Raw genomic sequence first — 25492 nt, forward strand, 5'->3', positions numbered from 1 at the left:
TGGATTTCTTCGACAAAGAGAAGATCTAACTCAGTTTCAATTGATCAATGATGGACAGAAGTAGCTACATCCAAAGAAAGAACACTGGGAAATGAATGTAAACTGTTTGCATTTTTGTTTTTCTCCCCGGGTTATTTTTACCTTCTGAATCCAATTCTCCCTTTGCAACAAGAGAACTGTTCGGTTCTGCACACATATATTTTATCTAGGATATACTGTGGCATATTTAACATGTATAGGACTGCTTGCCATCTGGGGGAGGGGGTAGAGGGAGGGATAAAATCGGAACAGAAGTGAGTGCAAGGGATAATGTAAAGAAATTTTTTTCAAAATAAAAAAAAAAATTAAAATAACCCCCAAAAAACAAAGTCAAGAATCACTTTTATGGTTTATCTGATGAGTGGTCATCTAACCTTTACCTGAAGACATCTTGTGAGGGGCGAACCTAACCCTTTTCCAAGGTGGTCCATTTAGCTTTTTGGTTAACTCTCCCAAGCAATATATTTTTCCTTATACCACACATAAATCTGGCACATATTGCTTTTTGTTCTATTCTCTGGGACTAAGCAGAACAAATAAAAATCTTTCTTGCACATATTTCAAGTGTTTGAATACAATTATCATGTTCTTCCTCAATTTCTTCTTCTCTAGGTGAAAAATCTCTAGTTCCATCTACAAATATTCAGAGAACATGAACTCAAGATCCTTCAGCACGGTAATTGTCCTCCTTTACTCTCTAGTTTATCAATATTCTTCCTAAAATATAGTCCCTTGAGGGGCAACTACATGGCATAGTGAATCGAATACTGGTCCTGAAGGAAGGACCCAGTCTCAGATATTTATCAATTAAACACTAGCTGTATGACCTGGGCATTTAATCCCTAATGCTTAGCAAAAATTTAAAAAAAAAATTATAATAAAAATAAAATACAGTCCCTTGATCTAAATCCAATGTTCCAGATAAAAGCTAATAGGGACAAAGAACAGCAGATCTATACTTCCCCTGTCCTGGACACTGTGCTTCTCTATGCAGACTCAAACTGTAGTTTTTGAGCTTTTGAGCTGCCATATTACACTACTGATTCATTGTAAGCTTCAGCTGACTAAAACCCTTATTTTTTTTTAGACTGTTGAGCTATGCTTCTTTCATATACTAAATATAAGACTTCATATTCTTTCCTATCAAATTTTGTCTTATTAGATGAAACCCTACACTAATGTGTCAAGATCTTTTTGAATTTTGTTTTCTATGCAACAGCTACTGGGTAAACAATCTTCTAGATATGTGTTATCTGAAATTAAAAATAATAATAATCACGCTAGATTGAAATTTATATAATGTTTTATAGATTGCAAAGTGACTTAAATACATTATCTAGTCTGATCATCTCAAAATCTATGGGAAGAAAATACTATAGATATTATTTCCATTTTGCAGATAAGGAAACAAATAGCCATAAAATGGTGAAGTGCTGTATACATGATAAAATGACATGTACACATTAAGAAGCTAGATTCAAACCTAAGTCTTCTATACTTCAAATTCAGAATTTATTTTTCATATTGTTCCACAAAGCCTATTTCCCAGTATGAATCCTATGTTCTTGTCAAACCATATTACTTCTGTTATATGGATGTATCCTGTGTTTTCCTGCTTTAGTATCTGTTCTTCAAGTTAGTCCTTCTCCCTCTTACTGGAATATACTCCCATTCCTCCCTTTTATACAGTCATTTGTCAAAATTTTCCCTATCCAAACTCCAGGTCAAATAATGCCTTTATTAAAGTTCCTTAAAGGTAAGGAGTTAATAAGAGTTATAAATGGCAAAATGCATAGAATGCCGGGCATGGAATCAAGACTCATCTGTGAAATTCAAATCTGGCTTCAGACACTCAACCCAGCTGTGTGAGCCTGGGCAAATCTCTTAACCTGATTTGCCTCAATTTTCTTATCTATAAAATGAGCTGGAGAAGGAAATGGCAAACTAATCTAGTATCTCCTAGAAAACTCTAAATGGGTTCACGAAAAGTCAGACACAACTAAAAAAAGACTCAACAAAAATACCCAGTATCATACCTTGTACACAGCAGGCTCAGGAATATGTGAAGAATAAATAAATTCAAATAAATAATCATATATAACACTACTGCACTGTTATTTGTAGTAACCATAATTGAAATGATAAATGGGGTTGAAAAAAGCAAAATAAATGTTAATAATTGTTAAAAATTTAGAATAAAAATGGTAATTTTAATTCCTCATTTATAATTTTAGATGATCTCTGAGTTTCCCTCTAAGATTCTAGATGTTTAACTTTTTAAAAAAGGCACAATCTTTTTGTTAGAGGCACCTATGTAGAACAGCTTCAGGAAAAAAGATCATTCCCCTTAATTCCCCGTTATCAAAAAAGGTATTTTAAAAAGTTTCCTACTCTGAGTAGAATGGTGGAATTTTTACTTTTCTACCTCCCTCCTATTTGTGTTTAATTTTACTTAAATATAACTTTGAGAATTTATTACAAAGAAATGATGGCAAATCAGAATTGGTCAGAATCATGGCTTGGACTTACATCATTATTTTGTCAAATCATAGTTAATGAAGAATTAGAGCTGGGCTTCAAAGAGATAAATTTATGACTGAAACTACATTTTGTATTTTGAGTTGGGTAATGTTATACAGCCATTTTGTGGGTTCTTCCCCAAACAGAACTACCAAAAAGAAAGTAAAATGCTAAGAAATGGTAATATTTGAAGATGAAGATAAGCATGATTTTCCTTCCTGTCTTTTGATTTAGAATTAAAATACTGGCATCCAAAAGTAACAAGCAAAAAGGACATAGTTTTAAAGTAAATATTAATAGGCTTCACAATAAAGGCCATGTTTCTTTTAGATTAGGTTCTCCGTAAACAATGACATGCTAATTTGAGAGATCTGTTTTTGCTGGTTAAACAGCTGTGAAGTTTCAAAAAAAGAGGAGACATATGTACAATACTCTAGGAAAGGCTGAGGGTGGTTATACAACTGCCTGCATTTTCACTAGCATTTGAGGGGATGAGCATTAATGTTTGTGTAGCAAGAATATAGAAGGCATAGTTTCTGAGGCATTTTTTTTTATCCTGTCTAACCTAAGGATTAGGTTATTGGTTCTAGGAGCAAGAGGGAGAAAAACCAGCACTCTACCTGGCTGTTGCCAGCTAAGTGGTCGGAAACAGATGTCATCTAGGCCATGCCAAGAGTGCTATCAGTTAAAGAATTAAAAGAAAAAGATAACATGAGGAAACAGGAACTTGACCTAAAAAGGAAAAGGAAAAAAAAAAGGAAAAAAGTAGTTCAACTTCCAAGACCTTATCCATGTTTTTCATTGTTTCATTACCAAATAGAGTATTTCATTTAGATTATCAGATGTAACATGAAATAAGGTTTTAGTGGCATTTTAATCTTCAGGTCAGTCAAGAAAAAGAATTAAGAGTACTAACAATTTAAGTTTCTTCTTAGCAACTAAAGTGATCAGATAGATTGGTTGATATTCAATGGGTGCCATAGATGGAGGAATCTGAATTGAGCCATTCAGAGGTCTAATTTTATTACCAAATCAAATTTCATAATGGAGTTCCATGAGCTTAGCATTTGAACTGGTTGAGTCAGACCATATGAACGCCAAGTTATTTGCCCAAAGATTTCCCATCAATGCAGTACATGTATGCTTACATAAAACTGTATTTAAAATGACAACAGGATAAAATGGTGATAGTTCCCTTCATGAAATGGAGGGAGCATGTCAAAAATCAGATTGGTTATAAGACTGAACATAGGCAATATCAAAAAGGAAGAATACCAATCTAACAAAACTAGCCTATTCCAGGGTCATGGTAGTGGCAGTACCAATCAATCAATCAATAAACAAATAAATAAAGGAAATGGAGGAAGAGAGAGAGAGATCACTAGGTCTAAGCTATCTTCACAGTTTCTATTTAATCTTTCTGCTATTTCTGGAACAACTGCTCTGATCCACAGACCAAGTGAATTAATTTTTCCAAATGAATCTCTATAGACTATTACCTGATCCATCAAATTTACTTGCAAGATATTACCTGTTGCCTTTTGCCAGTGACAAATTTTAAATTTTTATTTAGGAGCAGAATAGCTTCTTTCCTTCCATGAAAGATCATCCTGATCTAATGAAAAATTATGTTTAAGATAAAAATACAAATTACAAAAAAGTATGGCCTTATAGCTGCTAAAAACCAAAGACGATTCAAACTCTGTGAAGTTCCACTTCTTTTACCAAGAATTTCCCTAGAAGTCATTTATGGAAATTGAGTTTTAACATTCATTTCCCTCACAAAAATAAATCAAAAAGCAAATCCAACAACAAAACATTAAACTGTGAAGTACTCTCCATTTCACCAGAGCTTTCAGAACTTCAAATTCACCAATTCATTTATCTATGATTACATGTGGACAATGAAGTGTCCTATTGAAGAGAACATGTTAAAAGACAGCAAAACTAGAAATAGAGACCTCTAAAAATCAAAACAATTGTCAAAAGAGAATTCACTAGATATTAATAATTCAAAATGAATATAAAACTCCTAATGATGACAAATTATCAGTCAACAAATAGTTAATCAGTTCATAGATTTAAAATCTGTTGCAAGTGCTTCTTAGTGCAATGTGACCACAATAGCCATGGTTATTTTTTAAAAAGTGAAGTGAGTCAATGTTGCCCCAAACAGCAAAACCCAAAACAAAAGATTCAGTCATTATAAATACCTAAATTTCTATAAAATGTAAAAGTTTATATATTACATTAAGGCAAACAGATTTTTTTATTTAAAGAGATGTGGTACACTTTAGATTAATACTAGCACCTTTCTAGGGCTTTAATTGACAACAAAAATTTAAAAATAAGAATATTTAAGTACTACAAAATGCACAGGAAACTTTAAAAAGGAAGGAAGCAAGTGGAAGGATGAAGTGATCTAAAAATGGTTTACAAAAGAGAATTACAAACCTGGAAATAACAGCCAGTTTTAAATACCAGATATGATGCCTTTGCTCAAGTCATTCTCATCCTCAAATTATGCATCAAAAAGAATCAGAAGTGCAAAATGATTAATAGAAATCATCCCAATTAAAAAAAATTAATGAGAATTTATAAAATCAATAATGCACCCCATATTAAACTACCTAATTAGCTCAAGTTTGGTTATTAGATAAAACAGCCAAGTAGCTTCTTGTTCTCTCTTAAAACAAGGCTTCTTAACTGTTAGTAGTGACCCCACATGGGATCACATAATTGAATGTGGGGAGTTGCAAAATTATGATTTATTATTACTATATATTTGATTTGTATATCTATTTTACACATCCTACATGTTTGGGTCACATAAAAATTTATTGGGCCAAAAAGGGGTTACGAGTGGGAAAAATTTAAGAAGTCTTGTCTTAAAACAGCTTACTTTTCTAATAATGGTTGTGAAAAGCTCCTGTTTCTAAGTTACTGTATTTCTAAACTATGCCAATCCATTACCATGCAAATAAGATGAAAGCATTTATATAAATTTTTGACAAATGAACAGTAAAAGATCTTTCATATGCATCTGAATTGTATATTCAGGTGAGGGTTGGGAAGACTTTTCCTAAAAGTCCTTTTTGCCTACTTCTTTGTATAAATTGTTAGTCTACTGGTCAAAAATGAAAAGAGAATTTTTTTTTAGAAAACTGAAGATTTTGTGGTGTAGTTGTGGGAATGAGAGTGTATGGGAATGAAGAGAACTGGGTTCTCTGGCCCTTCTGACATAATCTCAGGCTAGGTAAAAAGTTCCTGGACACATAGTGTCCTCAGTAAAATGAGGAGATTGGACTAGATTTACTGAATGAGAGAATATCTGAGCTAGAAGAAACCTAAAATATTATCTAGTCCAATCCCCTCATTTGTAAAGAGGAAAAAACTAAAGTGCTGGAGGAAAGAGGTGAAAACAACCACTGCCACTATAGCAACTGGTCTATGGAAAGCACCTATTAGGCAGCAAATTTTGGTTCTTTACCTCAAATCTTCAAGAGCCCAAGTTACACCACACCAAATTAAACATGAAAAGTGTACAAAACACTTGGGAAGAGAACAGCAGAGGAAGAGATTACTTCCCTGGAAAACAGGAATTGATTAGAGAATTTCCACATCCTCAGGCAAAGACCAAGCTACTCTTTTCTGTGTCATTTAATAAATAAGAAATAGCACAAGTTCATTCAATCAGCTAAAGCCCTTGGACATCCAAAATTTTACATGAAATCTGTTTTCTCATCAGGTGATCACTTATGAAAACAAATATATTTCTTTTAAAAATCACTGACCAGAAAATAAAAAAAACTGTCAACAATGACAAAAGAAAAGCTTTATCTTTTCAATGATGGAAAATTCATATTTAAAGACTGTCCTACTTAATTTTTAATTTTTTTTAACTGTAAAGGAAATTACTAGAACTTACATCTGACAAACAGAGGCCCACTCTAAAAGAAGTTATTTCAATGCAGTTAAAAATCAGTAGACATCTTCTGGCTTTCTAGATGTGTGGGTTGAAGAACATGAGTTGAATCATCCTTGATACCTATTTTAATAGTTCTTTCCAAAAGAGGCCAATTACAATTCTTTACAAATTTTACCAGTAAGAAAAATTCTGCTAAATAAGAAAAGTCAGAAACAAAGCTTGAACTAATGAAGTCAGATTGTATATAAATTGTATGTAAATATCATTGAAGCATATCAAGCCAGTACACTTTTGATATTCCAAGGCTTTAGAAATCTATCTACTGGGGCAGATGGGTGGCGCAGTGAATAGAGCACCAGCCCTGAACAGGAAAACCTGATTCAAATCTGACCTCAGACACTTAACACTTCCTGGCTGTGGGAAGTCACTTAACCTGGGCAAGTTACTTAACCCCAATTGCCTCAACAATAAAGCAAACAAATAAACAAAAAGAAATCTATCTAGTATCTAGTTATTCAGGTATGGTCCAAATAAGGCAAAGTATATTATTTAGATTAATTCAAACACTTTAAAATTTGTGGTACAGTTAATAAAAATTAACTATACTTACGCAATTGCAACATTGCTTCCATCTATAACAATGTGCCTTAAATCTGATCTCCCTGGTTCATTTTTTAATTCCAGCCTGTATGGTGTTTTTAGAGTATCCCGGAATCTTTGAACCCCAGTAACTGAGGAATCAATACAACGACTGGATGGTGCTGCCAACTTAATGCTAGAAATTGAAGGGAGAAGCTGGGGTGGAAAAAAAGGCATCGGAGGGAGGGGTGGGCAATTTGGCTTGATTTGGGAAGGGTTGCAACAACCTAGCTGGCTTTCACATATAAGATTAACATTATTCTTTGGAACTGTGATCCCAGTTTTTGGAAACAAAATATTTTCAGGAATAACTGGTATTCTTGGCTGGTGACTCGGAGCTCCTCTGGCAACAAAATCCAAGTCTGTAAGTATTCCCTTGTCATTTAAGAGCTTCTTTAAAGGGGAAACAGAAGGTGAAGAGCCATCTATTTCTACATCTATGTGGGGAACATGGCTCTGAGTAGAATTCCAATTTTCTGTTCTCTGTTCTGTTGAAACTGAAATGGCAGTTTTCATTTTGCAGTTTGAGGTACCTGGTTTTTCTTCTATTCTGAGAGGTGACTGAGATTGTTCTATTATGCTTTGCTGCATGTGATCCTTTGTTTTCTTTGGAGAAAAATTCATTTTAAATTCATTTTGACTATTGCAAATACCCTTGCTTTTGGCTTCAGTGACCTCCAGGCACAAAATCGAAGTGTGCCTAGGGAACACATCTTTTTCTTCCTGGAACTTTTTATTTTCCTTTTCAATTTCTTCTAAGAGTACTAAGGGTTCTGTAGATGGTCCCTGCTCCTTAATAACTTTTTCTACAGTTTCCTGGGAGTATCCCATAGTTTTAAAAAAGTTTACTAGGATGTTATATTCCATTTCCTCAGTAGTGTCTTTTACATCAATGCCTAAATCTTCAGAGATTGTACAGGAATCAGAAAGCAGGTTAATCATTGTGCCTGCAGTCAATTTCTCAGTAGCAGATGGAGATTCACCCCCCTCAACATTTTCCAAAGAAAACTGCTTCTTCGTGTGTCGTTCTTCAGTATCAGAAGACCTTCTTTTGTGACATATCCTCTCTTTGGAAACAGATTCTTCAGGTGGACTTACACCATTTACAGGAACAAAAAGAACCTCTGTGGAACCAGAAAAAACTGTGTCCATCTGTTTTGTAAGCTCAGAAACAGGGGTCCCTGCTTGCTTTCTTTCATCCTCCTGAAAAACTTGCTCATCATTGGACAAGCTCAGCTCTTGGATGCCATTGTGTGTAAATTCTTTTTTCCGATCTGTAAGATCAATAATATCATTATCATCATAATCTAATTCATATGGATCTTCACCATGGGTAAGATTTAGGAGTTCTTTCTTCAATGAACTAGGTAAAATCAACAAGTCCATTGTATATTTATCTGCATGTGATTCAACAAATTGTTTAAATTGCCTTTTCACTTCTGATTCATTCTGAGTACTTGGTAGACTCTCATTGTTTTCAAAGAGCTTCACAAATTGCTGTATGTGACTTCTGGCCATAACAACAGCCTCAGCACCGCCTCTGATATTAAGCACACCAATGTCCAGAATGGACATATCAGCACATGTATCCTGAATCAAGCTCTTAAGAAACAGATTCTGTGCCCCAACAAAAATACAGTGCATGTCCTTTGGATAACATTCTCTCTCTTCTAATTCAGGTTCACAGATTCCCTTGATGAATTCCTGCAATGATTAAAAAAAAAAAATTGCAGTTTAAAATCCCCTTGTAGCATGCATTAAAATGAAATGTAATTATAAGTAATAAGTCAATTTGGAAAGAATTAAAAAACATTTTCATCCAAGGAATAAGAAAAATTACATTTTTAAATTAAAACTTTACAATGATTCTTGTTTTCATCCAAGATGGCTTTTTAAATGGAAGCAGACCACCCACTTCTCAAACTCCTTTCAAATTCCACTGAAAATCTGAAATTAACATCAGATTGAATAATGATTAAGAAATCTAATAAATAACTTATATCCCTGCACTGCACAATAAATCAGCCAGAAATCCACAGACAATAGGAAAGGAATGGGCAAACAAAAACACAATCTACTAGCACTAACAGAGGCCAAAAAGGTATATAGCCTAAAGAGCCCTGTGTGAGAGAAGACAGTGGGGAAAAGGGCTCCCATGAGAAAAATCTCAGAAGGGTTGACAGTAGTGCTCAGTTTGGGTCAACCCAAGTGTCTAGGGGCTGTCCAATTCCCTCAATCTGTTCTGACATGCCTTAGAGGGCCCTAAATATTCAGTCCTCTGATTTTCAAAGATCAGAATTTCTAATCCTGGGAAATCGAGGTCAGCAAAAGAAACCAAGTAATCCAAACCAAGCAGGACTGACCAATCTAACTAAAAAAGTATAGCAGGAACAGAATCTTTTCTTGGCCAAAGCCACAGTTCAGGAAATAAAAAAGCTAAAGTGAAGAATAAACCAAAGAAGTTATCAACCAGTATGTAAACATTACTGTATATTATTGCAGATCTAGAGATTCCTCCTACTCCCTACAAAAATAAGCAGTACTGTAAGCAGTGACTTTCCACAAGGACTACATGAAACTAGGAGATATAAAATTAAAATTCTAGAGAAAAGAAGTGGAAAGAAAATGGGTTATAAGAGAATGGGGGGAAACTTAGCCAAATAATGGATTTCCTGAAAATAAAACTATACCAAAGAGAAATCAAATTATTCCATTAGACAGCAAGAAATGTTAGAACAAAATTTGGAAAAAAAAAAAAAAGAGAGAGAGAGGGAATGTAATATATCTGAAATAAAAAACAATTCAACTAGAAAACAGGTTGAGAGATAATTTAAGAATCCTCTAAATTGCTGAAATACATTATATATTATATATACATATAAACAAAAAACTAGATGCTATATTTTAAGTTGTAAACAATACTGTCAAGATCTATTAGGACTAGAAGGCAATCAAAAATGGGGGGGGAGGGGGAGAGGGGAGGGAAAAAAATTAAAAAACAAAACAGATCATTCTCTGAAAGACCGAAGGAAAATCTCAAGGAATTTCACACTTAAAACTAAGAGTTCATACAAAGCAAAAAATACTGCAAATATCCAGAGAAAGCAGTTAAAATACAAAGTAACTACAGTCAGAATAAATTAAGATCTGGCAGTTTCTTGGGCAACTAGGTGGTAAAGTGGATTCAGTGTCACATGTGGAGATAAGAAAACTCACTTTCCTGAGTTCAAATCTGTTCTCAGACATATCAGCTGTGTATGTTCCTGCACAAGTTTCTTAACCCTCTCTGCCTCAGTTTCCTCAACTATAAAATGAACTGGAGAAAGAAATGGCAAACCACTCCAAGTATCTTTGCCAAAAAACAAAAAACAAACAAACAAACAAACAAAAAAACAAAACCCCAAAGGAATAGTAGCTTCTACTTGGCAAATATATATTTACAGCCAATAATAATTTATCCTGCAAGTTAAAAAAAATACCTTTAGTGTGATAAAGGATTTTTTCAAGTACCTAAAATGTAAGCAAAAGTATCCAAAGATATCTAGAAAGGTAAATTTATTTGAAGACTTGGCAGGAGCTATATATAATGATGTTATAGTAACATTTTAACGGGGGAGAAGAAACAAATGCCCCTTTAAAATCTTAAAGACTTCAAAAGGTAATGAAGGAGGTAAATAAGAAAAGTAGAAGACCTTAGAGTGGACTGGTTTTCTTTTAACAGTTGCAAGTGGAGAGAGAGAAGGCAGGGTAAAAGGAAGAACACATTAGCATAGAATGGAGTAAGAAGGAGGCTGAACTTGCTATTTCTAATAACTGGGATGTGGGAGAAAAGAATTTTGCAAACATGAAAGTGGGGTTGAAGGGAGTAGGTATCAGAGAAAATTACAAAGGCGAGATAAAAACAAATAGATAAATAATGTAGAAATACAACAAACTCAACAAAGAAACATGTGGGAATAGGCGGGCTTCCTCAAGTTTCTTGAACCTGAAGGGGAAACAAAAAGGAAAAAGGGAGGGTATCTGTCAATTAGAAAATGGCTGAACATGTAATAATATAAATGGAATGGAATATTATTATAGACTAAGAAATTATAAAAGAAAATTTCAGAAAGTTCTTAGAAAGTACTCAGAACCAGAACAATTTATACATGGCCAACAAGAGAGTAAAGGGAAAAAAAGCGCTATGAAAAAATCAAGAATTCTGATATAAGTTTAGAGTTAATCAACCATGACCTCAGAGGATAAATGAGGAGGCATTTTACCCACTTCCTGGCAGAAAGGTGATGGACATATATTTTTGGACATGGCATCTGTGTGGATTTGTTTCAGTTGACTATGCTTATTCATAACAAGTCCCCTTGAAGAAACAGTAAGTGTCCTTGACCCTTAACAGAGAGAGAGAGAGAGAGAGAGAGAGAGACAAGGAAGGAGAGAATTTTTTTTTTTTTTAATGAATAGAAGGAAGCACAGATAAGCAGGAAATTTTGAGAGTAGCATGTAGAATGTATTATATGCTTAAGGAAATTTAGTTTCATACAATCATCTTTCTGTGTTTTGCTATAAATATGGAAAAAGTTTGTGTACTTGATAGAGTAAAAAAAAAATTTTAGTGACTTGTGTCAATTGTTTTTTTTTTTTTTTTTTTTAATTATAGTAACTTTTTATTGAAGGAATCTATGTCAGGGTAATTTTTTTTTTTACATTATCCCTTGCACTCACTTCTGTTCCGATTTCCCCCCACCCTCCACCCTCCCCTAGATGGCAAGCAGTCCTATATATGTTGAATTGTCCTAGTATATCCTAGATACAAATACAATGTATGTGTGCAGAACCAAACACTTTTTTGTTAAGGGAGAATTGATTCAAAGGTAAAATAACCCGGAAGGAAAACAAAAATGCAAACAGTTTAATTCAGTGTTTTTTTTTTGGGTAGCTGGTCCATCATTGATCAATTGAAACTGAATTAGGTTCTTTGTCAAAGAAATCCTACTCCATCAGATTACCCTACAGATCGTTGTTGAATATATAATGATCTCTTTGATTCTGGATTTACTTGGCATCAGTTCGTAATTTCTCCGTCTCTGTATTCATCCTGTGGTCATTTCTTAAGAAAATAATATTCCCATAAATTCTATAAACCAATTTAAACCATTCTCCAATTGATGGGCATCCATCAGTTTCCAGCTTTAATACAAACAGGGCTGCCACAAACATTTTGGCAATACTGGTCCTTTCCTTCTTTAGTATCTCCTTGGGGTTTGGTAGAAACACTGTTGATCAAAGGGATGCAAGTTTGAAACTTTTTGGGCATAATTCCAGATTGGGCCCAGAATGGTTGGATCGCCACAACCCACCAACAATGTATCAGTGTCCCAGTTTTCCATCCCTCCAACAACACATTATTTTTCCTGTCATCTTAGCCAATCTGACAGGTGTAGTGGTATCTCAGAGTTGTCTTAATTTGTTTTCCATTAATAAGATTTGGAAACTTTTCATAGAGTGGTAATAATTTAATTTTATCATCTGAAAAATTTCTGCAATCCTTTGACCTTTATCAATTGGAGTAGCTTGGTTTCTTATAAATTAGAGCGTTCTTCTATATTTTGGAAATGAGGCTTTTAAGAACCTTTAACTGTGATGTTTTCCGTTTGTTGCTTCCTTCTAATCTTGTTTCATTAGTTTTGTTTGTAAGAAGTTTTTAATTTGATGTAATTTAAATTTTTTTTTGTGATCAATAAGGTCTCTAGTTCATCTTTCAGTCACAAATTTCTTCCTCTTCCACAAGTCTGAGAGATAAACTATCCTTGTTCCTCCAATTTGTTTATAATTTTTTTATGTCTAAATTATGGACCCATTTTGATTTTATCTTGTATATGGTGTTATGTGGGTCCATGCCTAATTTTGCATATAATTTCAGTTATCCCAGCAGTTTTTGTCAAATAATGAATTCTTATCCTAAAAGTTAGGATTTTGGGTTTTAAATAGATTGCATAGTTGACTATTCTTTCTTGTGAACCTAATTTGTTCCCACTGATCAATAATCTTTTTAAATAAAATGATTTTTGGTGATGCTGCTTTATAATATGTTTTGATCAGGTACAGGACCACCTTTCATTTGATTTTTTTTCATTAATTTTTTTGAGATTCTTGATTTTTATTCCTATGAATTTTTTGTTTTTTTTTCTAGATTTTAAAAATATTTTCTTGAAGTCAATGGTTATATAAATAAATTTATTAGTTTAGGGAGTATTTATTTATTATATCACTTTAATTTATCCAGGAGACTTTTAATATTTTTTCCAATTGTTTAAGCTGACTTTATTTGTGTGGAAAGTTTTTTGTAATTTGCCTATAATTTTGACTTTCCTTGGTAGATAGATTCCCAAATATTTTATTCTGTCAACAGTTTTCTAATGGAATTTTCTTGTATCTTTGTTGTTGGATTTGTTGGTGATGTATAAAATGTTGAGGGATTTATGGGGATTATTTTTAACCTGCAACTTTGCAAATAAAAGATTATTTTAATAGCTTTTTAGTAGAATCTCTGGGTTTCTAATATACCATCATATCATCTGCAAAGAGGAAGTTTGGTTTCTATTGCCTATTCCATTCCTTTAACCCTTTTCTTATTTATTGCCGGCTGGTGTTTTAATAAATATTGAATAATAATGGTGACAGGGCAACCTTGTTTACTCAGATCCATGGAAAAGACCAGTTTTTTTTATTGATATGATGCTTACTGATAGAAATATATGCCCTGACTATTTTGAAAAGTTTTATTCCTATACTTCAATGTTTTTATTAGGAATGGATGTTGGATTTTATCAAATGCTTTTTCTGCATCTATTGGAGATCATATGGTTTTTGTTAGTTTGCTTATTAATATGTCAATTATGCTAATAGTTTTCCTTTATTATTCAATAGCCCTGATTCCTGGTATAAACCCATTGGTCATAGTGTATTATCCTAGGAATGATTTTCTGTAATCTTTTTATTATTTTATTTAAGATTTTGGACATATTCATTAGAGAGATTGGTTATAATTTTTTTCTGTTTTCAGCCACCTTGGTTTAGGTATCAGTACCATGGCTATGTGAAAAGGAGTTTGTGGGACTCTTCAATCCTTTTTTTTCAAATAGTTTTATAGCATTGGGGTTAATTGTTTTTTGTTTGGTAGAATTTAATGTAAATCCATTGGTCCTGGGGATTTTTTCTTAGGGAGTTGGAAAGCTTGCTGTTTTTTTCTAAATGGGATTGTTTAGGATATTTACTTTTCCTCTGTTAATCTGGGTATATTATAAATGGTATTCTTCCATTTCATTTAAGTCTTTAATTTATTGCCATAAAGTTGGGCAAAGTAATTTTAATTATTCCTAATTTCCTCTTTTATTAGTTGGGAGTTCTCCTTTTCATTTTTAAGACTAACAATTTGATTTTCCTCTTTTCCTTTTTTAATCAGATTTTATAAGAGTTTGTCTATTTTGTTGGTTTTTTCATAGAACCAACTCTTAGTTTTATCAATTCAATAGTTTTTTTACTTTAATTTTATGATCTTTTTTTTTTAGAATTTCAAGTTTAGTGTTTGACTGGGGGTTTTCAATTTGTTCTTTTTCTAGCATTTTTAGTTGCAAGCCCAATTGCTGGACCTTTCTCTTTTTCTGTTTTATGCAAGTAAGCCTCTAGAGATATGAAATTTCCCTTATTACCCTGCATGTATCCCAAATTTTGGTATGATGTCCATTATTGTATTTTCTTGGGGTTATTAATTTGTTATGATTTGTGTTTCACCTAACCATTCTTTAGTATGATTATTTAGTTTCCAATTATTTTTGGTCTACTTTCCCTGGCTTTTTGTTGAGTGTAATTTTTATTGCATCGTGGTCTGAAAAGGATGCTATTTACTTATTTCTGCCTTTACTGCATTTGAGTTTGAGGTTTTTATGTCCTAATATATGGTCTATTTTTGTCAGGTTCCATGAACTGCTGAAAAGAAAGTGTACTCCTTTCTGTCTCCATTTCGTTTTCTCCAGAGGTCTATCATATCTAACTTTTCTAGTATTCTATTTACCTCTTTGACTTCTTTCTTATTTATTTTGTTGTTTGATTTATCTAATTCTGAGAGCGCAAGGTTGAGATCTCCCACTATAATAGTTTTGTTATCTCCCACTATTATAGTTTTGCTATCTATTTCTTCTTGCAGCTCTCTTAATTTCTCTTTTAAGAATTTAGATACTACACCACTTGGTGCATATAAGAGTAACAAAATTTTTAAAAAACATTTCTATTTGAGAAATAATTTGATATGATTCAGAAGTGAATCACTCCAAAAGAAATTGATACCCTAAAATAAGCTGTAATTATGAATTTTTTGACATTTCATCTTGCTTCATATCCCTTAGTGGTTCCTATGCTCAGTAATGAGATTTAATGGGGAAAAGATAGATAAGGTAGCCAAAAAAAGTTATCTATTCTCCACTACTACTGGTCATACACATTATGATAGCTTAAATACAGGGAAAAATAAGAGACAAGATATAAAATCAAATTATAGTATAAAACTAACTTTTTGCTTTGCTTTATTATTATTAGCCTTTTGATTATTCTTCAGTGAAAGAGTAATTCACTAAAAAATAGTTAAAATGTGGTTTATTATTAATCTAAAGAAAAATAATTATCAAATTGGAAGAACATAAGGGCACAGAAACTAAACTGCTATTTGTCCTTCATTCTCAAAGAAGACCAGGTCATGAGAGGGGTGATGCCATGTCATTCCAGTGAATTAGATTTAGGTGAGGGAGGGTTATGTAAAGTTATGTAAAGTAACCAGCTTCACTTTTTCCTTCAGAGCCAAGTGGCAAGACAAAAATTTGGCCAACTGGACAATAGGGGGAGACTCTGGCTTTTTAAAACTAATGTCTTTAGCAAGTCTCATTTTGACAGAAGCAATGATTAAGTCTATATGTAAAAATAAATGACTCCTTTTATCTAGACAGGAAAAAAGTCAATCTGGGAAGGGAAGACCCATCAGAGTTTCTGGCCAAAATAGAAACAACTCTTCTTTACATGATCTCCGCATCAAAGCCCAAATAATGAACAACTAGGACATACATAGGTTGGCCAATTAATGAGAGTCAGAATAATCTGAGTTTAAGAAATAGTCCTTAAGAAAGAAAACTACATGAACTGATGCTAAGTGAAATGAGCAGAACCAGGAGAACATTATACATAACAAGAAGCCATATACTATCTGATCAATCTGATGGATGTGGCTCTCTTCAGCATGAGATGATTTAAACCAGATTAAATTGTTCAGTGATGAAGACAGCCATTTACACCCAGAGAGAAGACTGTGGGAAGAGGGTGGAACACACAACATAGCATTCTCACTCTCTGTTATCATTTGCTTACATTTACTTTCTTTCTCAATTTTTCTTTTTCTTCCTTCTTGATCTGATTTTTCTTGTGCAACAATCTAATTGTATAAATATATAGACATATATTGGATCTAACATGTATTTCAATGTATTTAACATGAACTGGACTACCTGCCAGCTAGGGGAAGGGGTGGGGGGGAAGGAGAAGAAAATTTGAAACAAAAGGTTATGCAAGGGTCAATGTTGGAAAAATTACCCATGCATAATGCTTTATAAATAAAAAGTCTTAATAAGAAAATTTTTTTTTTTAAAAAATAAGAAAGAAAACTAGTTGGTTAACTCCTAGACATCTTGGGAGGTTTCAGTAATTACCGAAGGGTAATCTGCAAGTAAGGCTAATGATACCTGATGTGAACAGAGGGATAGGAAAAAGGAAAGAAGGAAGGAGACAGGAGAGAAGGGGAGAGAGAAGGAGGGAATAGGAGGAAGGAGAGGAGGGAGAAAAGAAAAGAAGGAAGAAAGGGAAGGGGGGAAGGAAGGAGAAGGTAAGCTCTCTTCACAGAGATCGCTGTTTGTCCTTTGTTCTCCAAGAGGATCAACAGAAAGATGATTGTCATGGATAAGATCCTGAGTAACCAGGTGGAGATGACATAGAAAGCCCGAGATAGTGATAAAGATTACTCCCTGAGACGAGCAGGGAAAGGCACTAATGGAGACCAGTTCAGTCTTATAGTCCCACCCTCTGTGAAGGTAGTTCAGTCTTTGAAATACAAGTTATATCAAACCTCCTGAGGTTAAATTTCCCGTATAAATCTGCCTATAACCCATAGTATCTTTGCCGAGTCCTTAACATGGGCATTCTGCTTCATGATGTCTTTCTCCTTACCACCCCCATTCCTCGTGGTGTTTTTCCTCTCATACCCTCATCATGCTTAGATTTATTTTTTCTTACAGCTAACTAACTCTTTTAGGATGCTAAATTCCTCTATGGATTTAGTCTGCCAATCAATGGAATACTACCACTTCATGACATATTCCTTTAATGTATTCTTCCAAACTCCTTTCCTTGGTAACCCTATTGCTCTCCCAAATCTATTTCTTATTTACCTTTTCTGATGTCTATTGTATCTTTTCGTCTGTAACCTTTTCTCATAAATAAATCTACCTTTTGTCAAAGAGAATGGCCATTGTGAATTTGTCGCATGACTGAACCCTAACATTTGCCAATTGTTCTACTACATCTCATCATTTGGTGCTTGAACATTAACCTCATCATTTGGTGCTGAACTTCAAACACATCATCATGACATGCAAGTGAACTGAATTTACAAGGGGGAGGCTTTTCCAGAGCACTTGGGTCCAGTGACCAAATAAGGATGACTCTGAAAGACTGAATAGGAAGATCTGGAAGGCAACCTGTTAAGACTTTAAATATGTGGAGAGACTGCCATGTAGAAAGGAGATTGGATTAATTCTGTGTAGGCTGAGACAATAGAGTTAATAATCACATGAAAGAAACAATCTTCAGCTCAACACAGCCAAAAAAAATTGTTGGTGATATACAAAAATAAAATAAGCTATTTCATGTTTCAAAGAGTTTCTTGCCATTGGAAGTATACACGTAGAATAGAGGAAAATGGCTCACTTGTGGAAATTGCTAACGTTTACTACATATTTAAGGTAATTCTGGTGTGATGATAGTATTTTAGGAAATTACTAAATGGGGGGAAAATAAAACCATTTAAGTGATAGTCATAAGAAAAAACTGAGAAAACAAAAAGAATTATTAATGTCAATATCCCAAAAAGGGAAAAAAACATTCCTGGGTTCCTGGATGCATTTCATCAATTCAGCTCTGCAAAAAAGTTAGGCCAAGTTTTTCAGTCTGGAAATGAAAATTTAGAAGAATCAATAGCAGGTGCAGGATTTGAACAGAAAGGGTAGGGTTTGCTAAGGATCCATTCAATCAGGCTTAGACTCAGATGTCTACTTAAAATAAGATACAAAAACCTACATTCAACTAAACATCACAAGTTCATCCAGAGAGGAATGAGCAAAAATTAGGGCTCTAGGAGGTTAGAATAAGCCCAAACTTGCAAGATGATGAAGCCAGATAAAAGCAATGTATAGAAAGACTTGTCAAGCTCAAGGAGAACATCTTTGAGGCCAAATAAGGGTATTCTCTCAGCAGAGGACCCAGGAGTAAATTAAAAAAAAAAAATATATATATATATATATATATATATATATATATATATATATATTTTTTTTTTTTTTTTTTTCCAAAGTGGCCTACTACCATAAAGACCTTTAGGGAGCTAGCTACAAGGTCTTCGTAGGATGGTCTGAAGTCCAAGGATGGAAGGATTCAGTGATTAAAAAAAAAAAAAAAATGGAGTAAGAAATTCAGAAAATCCATTCCAAAAGGAAAGAAATCCACAGTTAAGTCCAAAATAAAAATCAGGGTTCTAGAACAGAGATTCTTAACTTTTGTGTCATTGATCCATTTTGATAGTCTCGAGAAATATATGGACCCCTTTTCAGAGTAATGATTTTAAATGTATATTAAAAAAAAAAAAAACCGAGAGAGAATTACAAAGGAAACCAATTATATTGAAATAATGAAAACGTTAAAAACATTTTTTAAAAGTTCAACTTGAGATCTTTAAGAACCTCTGTCCTAAAACAAGAGAACCCTATTGAAAATCCATTCCAAAAGGAAAGAAACCCACAGCTAAATCCAAGATAAAAACAAAGTTCTAGAGCAGAGATTCTTAACTTTTTGTGTCATTGATCCATTTTGATAGTCTCGGGAAATATATGGACCCCTTTTCAGAGTAATGATTTTAAATGTATTAAAAAAAAAAAAAAACTTAGAATTACAAAGGAAACCAATTACAGTGAAATAACAAAAACATTAAAAACATTTTTTAAAAGTTCAACTTGAAATCTTTAAGTACCTCTGTCCTAAAACAAGAAAACCTTATTACTCTCACCAAATCAAAGGCACTTACAGCTAAGAAATTAGTCAGCCTAGAAAGAATTGGAGTTACTACTTTGTTCACTTATTGTATCTCTAGTTTAAGAGCTACAGTTCTGCAGGGTGATATTCTATTTCTATCTTCCTAAGGAAACTGCTATGCCAAAATCAGAATGAGAGAAAGAATTGAACAGAAGGAGAAGATATTGCGAAAGTAATTTGGAGGACTCTACCATTATGAAGCACAAGAGAATGAATCTGGGAGAATTTAAAGAAGTTGAAGAAGAGGGGCAGCAGCTAGAAGACACAGTGGATATAACACCAGCCCTGGAGTCAGAAGAGCATGAATTTAAATATGGCCTCAGACATTTACCACTTACTAGCATTGTAACCCTGGGCAAGTTATTTAACCCCCATTACTTATCAAAAAGAAAAAAAAAAAAAAAGAAATGGAATGGAGAAAAAGTAAAAGACCCAAGAAGGAAAATAAGAGTTGAAGGACTTTAGCAGCCATGTAGACCAGCTAACTATTTGAATAGCAGTGTACTTCTATTGTTCAAGACTTCAGGACAGCAAAGAATGCCAGTCAACTGCTCTTTTTGTATAGGGTATTTATCTACAAAGTCCTATTCAAAAAAGAATTTGCTAAAATAGAACAAAAAGCAGTGCACTTAGTGGGTCTGTGCTCAAGATACATTACAGAGATGAACAAAATTTGCTGAAGATCAATTTTATCCTGACCACCAGATAGAGCACAATAAAATGTTTGATAAAGACACATAGATTGTATGGTTGATTGGTTTAGAGTAGATTAACTACAAAGTCTCTTCTAACTCTAAATCTATATTCTTGATATTTTTGTGATAATCAAGATGAATTTGGTTTATAACAAAAATGATCTCCTGTAACATGTATTTTGCAAATATAATTGAAAAACAGAATCCTTTAAATAAATTAATTCAAAGTCATTCAATTCATACTCTGATACAAAAAGATAGTGACTATATTTATAAAAGTCAATTACTAAAAAAAAAAAAGTCAATTACTAATAAATTTTCAAGATATTTTTGTCATTTCCCCCAGTTTCAGAAACACCTGCTCTGCAATTGATATAGATCTGTTTATTCATCACTAGATAATTCTAAAGAAGAAATTCGTAAATGAATGAAAGAATCATTTGCCACGGACAATTTTTAATCTTTTTTTTTTCTGAACAAAAATAGTTAATAGACTTGCCTTGTGACAATATACTGAAACAAGCAATTGTACCTGAATCTTTCACTATAAGTGACTTAAGTGGTTTTTTAACTTAATAAACAAAGCAATGTAAATTTAACTAATATTCACGTCTCATTTATATAGAGATTTTCAACTGTAGCTTTCACAATGGCAAAACATTAATTCTGATTAGTGACTGAAAACAAATTACAAGTAGCAATACCAACAGCACAATGTTTTAAGATACCTTGTGCCAAAAAACAGCCTACTTATCACATTAATATGAAAACTGTAAAAGATTTTAACAATATTTTTACACTAGTTTAATTATATTTTAAAATACTCATGCACTATAAAATAATAATTCTTAATTTTATTTGGACAAAATACAAGCTAAGAAAAATTATCTGAAAAGTTTATATAACAGTAGGGGAGGGTGCAAGGATGTTAGAAAGAAAAGTATTGCTATATTAAGCTTGGAAACCACTGCATCAAGGGGGAGGAGACAAGGAATGATTAGAGAAAAATTATTTTCAAGGAAGCCAAGGAAGTAGAAAGAATAGCTGGCGTTTATTCAGCATGTTAGTATTTATAAAGCACTTTATAGCCACTTACTCATTTGAGGATCAATGAAGAGTAATCAGAGTCAAGTACTACAACAGTGAGGAGGACCAAGAAAGAAATTTTGGCTTTGAAAATCAGGAGGACATTTTTGACTTTGGAGAAGATGATTTGATTAAACTGACAGCAATAAAATCTAGACTTGACAAATAATACTTAAAGACCAAGTGAGTATACATCCATAGTACTGGAATATATTGGTCATAATACCTGATTTCTGTATTTTCCTTTATTTTCCAATTAGTATCAGAGCTCTCTCTAACAAAAAGATTTTTACATAGTTAATTTCATTGGTATCAGGTATCAAAAAAACAAACAAAAAAAAAAAACACTAGGATACAAAGATTCATAAAGATATAAATTCAATAATGGTAGACACTAAGGCAAACTAGATCAAACAGAAGTAGGATTTTATGAAATAAGTCCTTAAAAAGGAGGAAATTTCCAGAAAGTAAATTCATATTTTAGCTACTTAATCCAAGTAGCTTGAGAAATTGAAGTGGACTTTGTTAGTACCATTCATAAACAACTTAAAAAAATCCTAGTGAAATGATACAGTAAGCTAAGCCAATTTATATGAACAATTTATACGAAGATAGCAATAAATGTAAAATGAATGTGAAAAACTTAGGAACCCCAATCAAAGCAATGATAAACCCTATCTCCAGAAAACCTACATTGAGGCATATTACCTACTTCTTGACTGAGAAGCAATGAATACAAGATACAGAGAGAGAGATACATTTTTGAATTTGCCACTTTGTGAATTCTTTTTGCTTGAAGATTTACTCGTTACAAAAATTTTCTATTCTTTTTCTTGGTTTTTGATGGAAGAGGCATCAGAGGAAGGGGGCATTAGGAATGGTGTTGGCTCTTCTCATTCCAGTCATCCAAAAGAAAAGGCCATCGTAACATTTTTATTAAAGATACAGAAGATAATTCAGAAGAGAATACAAACAAGCAGGGAAATTGAAGATATATAGAATTTATCATACACATAAAAAACAAAAACAAGTGGCATAGAGAGTCACATTTTTATAAAGAATCCTTTTTTGAGTTCTGCCATGTTTATGAAAATGGGCTTATTTTGGTGTTTATATTTAGAGTAAAACATTTAGAAGAAAATAATAATGGATGGAAGAAGAGGAGACCATGATGAAAAAGAAGAGTACGTTTGGAAAGAGTGAAGCAGGAGAGAGAGAGAGAGAGAGAGACACTGACAGACTACAGTTAAATAAAGGAATTTCAGTCATGGGAGTAGAACACTTTTAATTGATAGAAAGATAATGAGTGTGAATGTCACCCTGATGTATTGCTGTTTTCAGGGGAAGGAATGGATCAGAGGTTGGGGGAAGATTAGGAAAACTGGAAGGTCTGGATGTTTAAAGGAATAGAGATTAAAGTAGAGAGGAAGACAGTGAACTGGGTATAGAACTTCTTAAGAATGAAGAAGAATTCTTAACCAAAGAATAAAGACAATTTAAAAAGATAAAATGGGCAATTTTGATTACATGAGATTGAAAAGCTTCTGCCAACCAAAATCAATGCATCTAGAAATAGTCAAATGGGGGAAAAATTAGATTTCTTAGATAAGAATTTGGTATCCAACTTATGTCAATAACTTACAGAAATATATTAGACCAATAGCCATCTCCTAATAGATAATGGCCAAAGGAGATGAACAAACAATTCTTAAAATACTAACTATATGAAAGGAAGCTCCAAACGACTAATAACAAGAGAAATGCAAATCAAAACAACCTGAAGGATTTACCTCGCACTCAGCAAATGGTCAAAGTTGGCAAAAAACAGGATGACAATACTGGCAGGGTTGCAGAAAAATGGCTCCGTTAATGTACCACTATGGAATGATGAAATTCGTATAACCATTTTGGAAAGCATTTGTGAATTATGAAAACAAAGTGATGAAAATATTGATGTACTTTTAAGCTAGAGCCAGATATTCCTTAAGTAAGTCAATGATAAAAGAGAAAGGCTAACCATAACTGTGGTACATATAGGCAGATAGATGGTATAATGCATAGAGTACTAAGTCTGGAATCAAGGTGGACTGAGTTCAAATTTGGTTTCAGACACAAACTAGCTATATTGCTCAAGGCAAGTTATTTAACTTCTATTAATTTGTTTCCTCAATTGTAAGAGAACATAACAACAATTAGCTTACAGAGCTATTGTGGGGATCAAATAAAAACAATACATGTAATGCACTTAGTATAGTATAGTGCCTGGCACATAAATGCTTGCTCTTTTCCTCTCTTCCTTATGCAATGTAATAGAATGTTACTGTGCTCTAAGAAGTGACAAATCTGATGACTACAGAGAAGCATAGACTTACATGAATTAATACAAAGGGAGGTAAACAGAGCCAAGGAAAAAAATGTCAATGTATATAATAACAATGTAAATGGAAAGGAAAAAAAACCCCACAAAAACGTAGAGAAAAAGTACAAAATTTCAAAGAACAGGATTAGTCCCAAAGATGACATAAGATACCTCTCTCAACTACACTGCAAAGAGACACAGAATTCATAGGTACCTGGGAATAATGAATATATTATTACATGGTAAGTTTTAAAGATAGATATATAGATTGATAGATCAGTTTTGTTGATTTTTTCTTCTTTTTATTTTTTTTCTTTAAAAAATATAAATAGTATATAAGATGGCTCTCTTGGAAGGGAAGGGACAGATGGAAGAGGAAATTCCTTTCTCGCTCTAAATTCTTCTTAATCATACTGATATTTTAAATATCAACCCATGTTGTGTGAATCATTGTTCTAGTGGTAGTACTAAGAAATATTTTCATCTTATATTCAGGATCAAACAATTCTGTTTCATCAACTTCTTGGAATTACCTCTAAAATCCCTCTTGATCTTGCTTTATGAAGACCAGATTGGAGAAAAGATGGATAACAAAGCAGGAAAACCAACTATTTTAAAAATAGTACAGAGGTGACAAGTAGAAAAAGAATCAATAGGAGACAGTAAGTGATGGACTTTTTCTTTTCCCTTACTATGATACACAAATAGAACTCCAAGCTTATAGGACTGGCTGATAAAAGGATGGTGTCCAAAAAAAAAAAGGGGGGGGGGGGGGGGCGTTGTTCATATTGAATTTGAGTTGCAAAATATTCTAGAAGGTTGGAGGTACAGGTTTGGAATTCAGAAGGTTAGAACCAGATGTATATTTCTAGAAGTCAACTGTCTTAAATATTTCTCTTATCAAACAAGCGTAAGTACAACTATTAAGTGTCAAGCTAAAATAAAGAGTCTTATCCTTCAAGGAGTTTCTACTCAAGCCCAAAGTTAGGTAACTACTCTAAGAAGCCTATTAACTGATAATCTCTCTTGACTTTTTAATCATTCAACAAGCATTTACTAAGTATTTATTATAGCCTATACTAAATTAGTTGCTAGGGTTACAAAAAAAGCAAAATAGTTAAGTTAAAAAAGTTAAAAATAGTTAAGTTAAAATAGTTAAAGTATCTACTAACTAAATAGTAAAGTTAACTTTACTTTAATAGTAAACTTAACTAAATAGTAAAACTATTTAACTTAAAATAGTTAAGTTAAAGTTAAAACCTAAAGATAAATCTTAAAACCTAAAGTTAAAACCCTAAAGATACTTTAGATAATAGATATTGTTTTCTCCAGAATCAGGGAGAAAATATTGCAAATAGCCAAAAAAGAAACAACTCAAATATAGTAGGCCAACAGTCAGGATAACATAAGATTTAGCAGTTTCTACATTAAAGGATCAGAAGGTTTTGGAATATGAAATTCCAAAGGACAAAAGAGTGACATCTATCCAGCAAAACTGGGTATAATGCTTCAATGGAAAAACTGGACATTCAAAACTATAAAGAGTTTTCAAGCATTCCTAATGAAAAGACCAAAGCTATTCTGAACAGAAAATATGACTTTCAAATGCAAGATTCAAAAACATAAAAAGGTAAACAAGAAAAAGAAATTATTATAAAGGCTTCAACAAGATTAAATTGATTATATTCCTACATGAGAAAATGGTACTTGTAACTTCTAAAAAGGTGAGTTGAAAAAGGGATGATTATCTAAAAAAATAAAAATTAAGAGATGAGAAAGAAGAAATCACTGGGAGAAGGGAAAAGGAAGAAGTAGAACAGGATAAATAAT

The 25492-nt window shown here is 33.0% G+C and overlaps 1 protein-coding gene across 3 annotated transcripts in view; it reads right to left on the bottom strand.

The window, feature by feature from the left end:
* N4BP1 (NEDD4 binding protein 1) overlaps positions 1-25492 on the bottom strand; it is a 61854-nt gene that overhangs the window by 20157 nt on the left and 16205 nt on the right. For all 3 annotated transcript variants that reach the window (XM_031954443.1, XM_031954445.1, XM_031954444.1), the window contains exon 2: positions 7098-8830. In XM_031954443.1, the coding sequence (XP_031810303.1) occupies positions 7098-8830 (1733 nt within the window). The remainder of the gene's footprint in view (positions 1-7097; positions 8831-25492) is intronic.

The sequence above is a fragment of the Sarcophilus harrisii genome, chromosome 2 (genome assembly GCF_902635505.1).
Source record: "Sarcophilus harrisii chromosome 2, mSarHar1.11, whole genome shotgun sequence".
Lineage (NCBI taxonomy): Eukaryota > Metazoa > Chordata > Mammalia > Dasyuromorphia > Dasyuridae > Sarcophilus > Sarcophilus harrisii.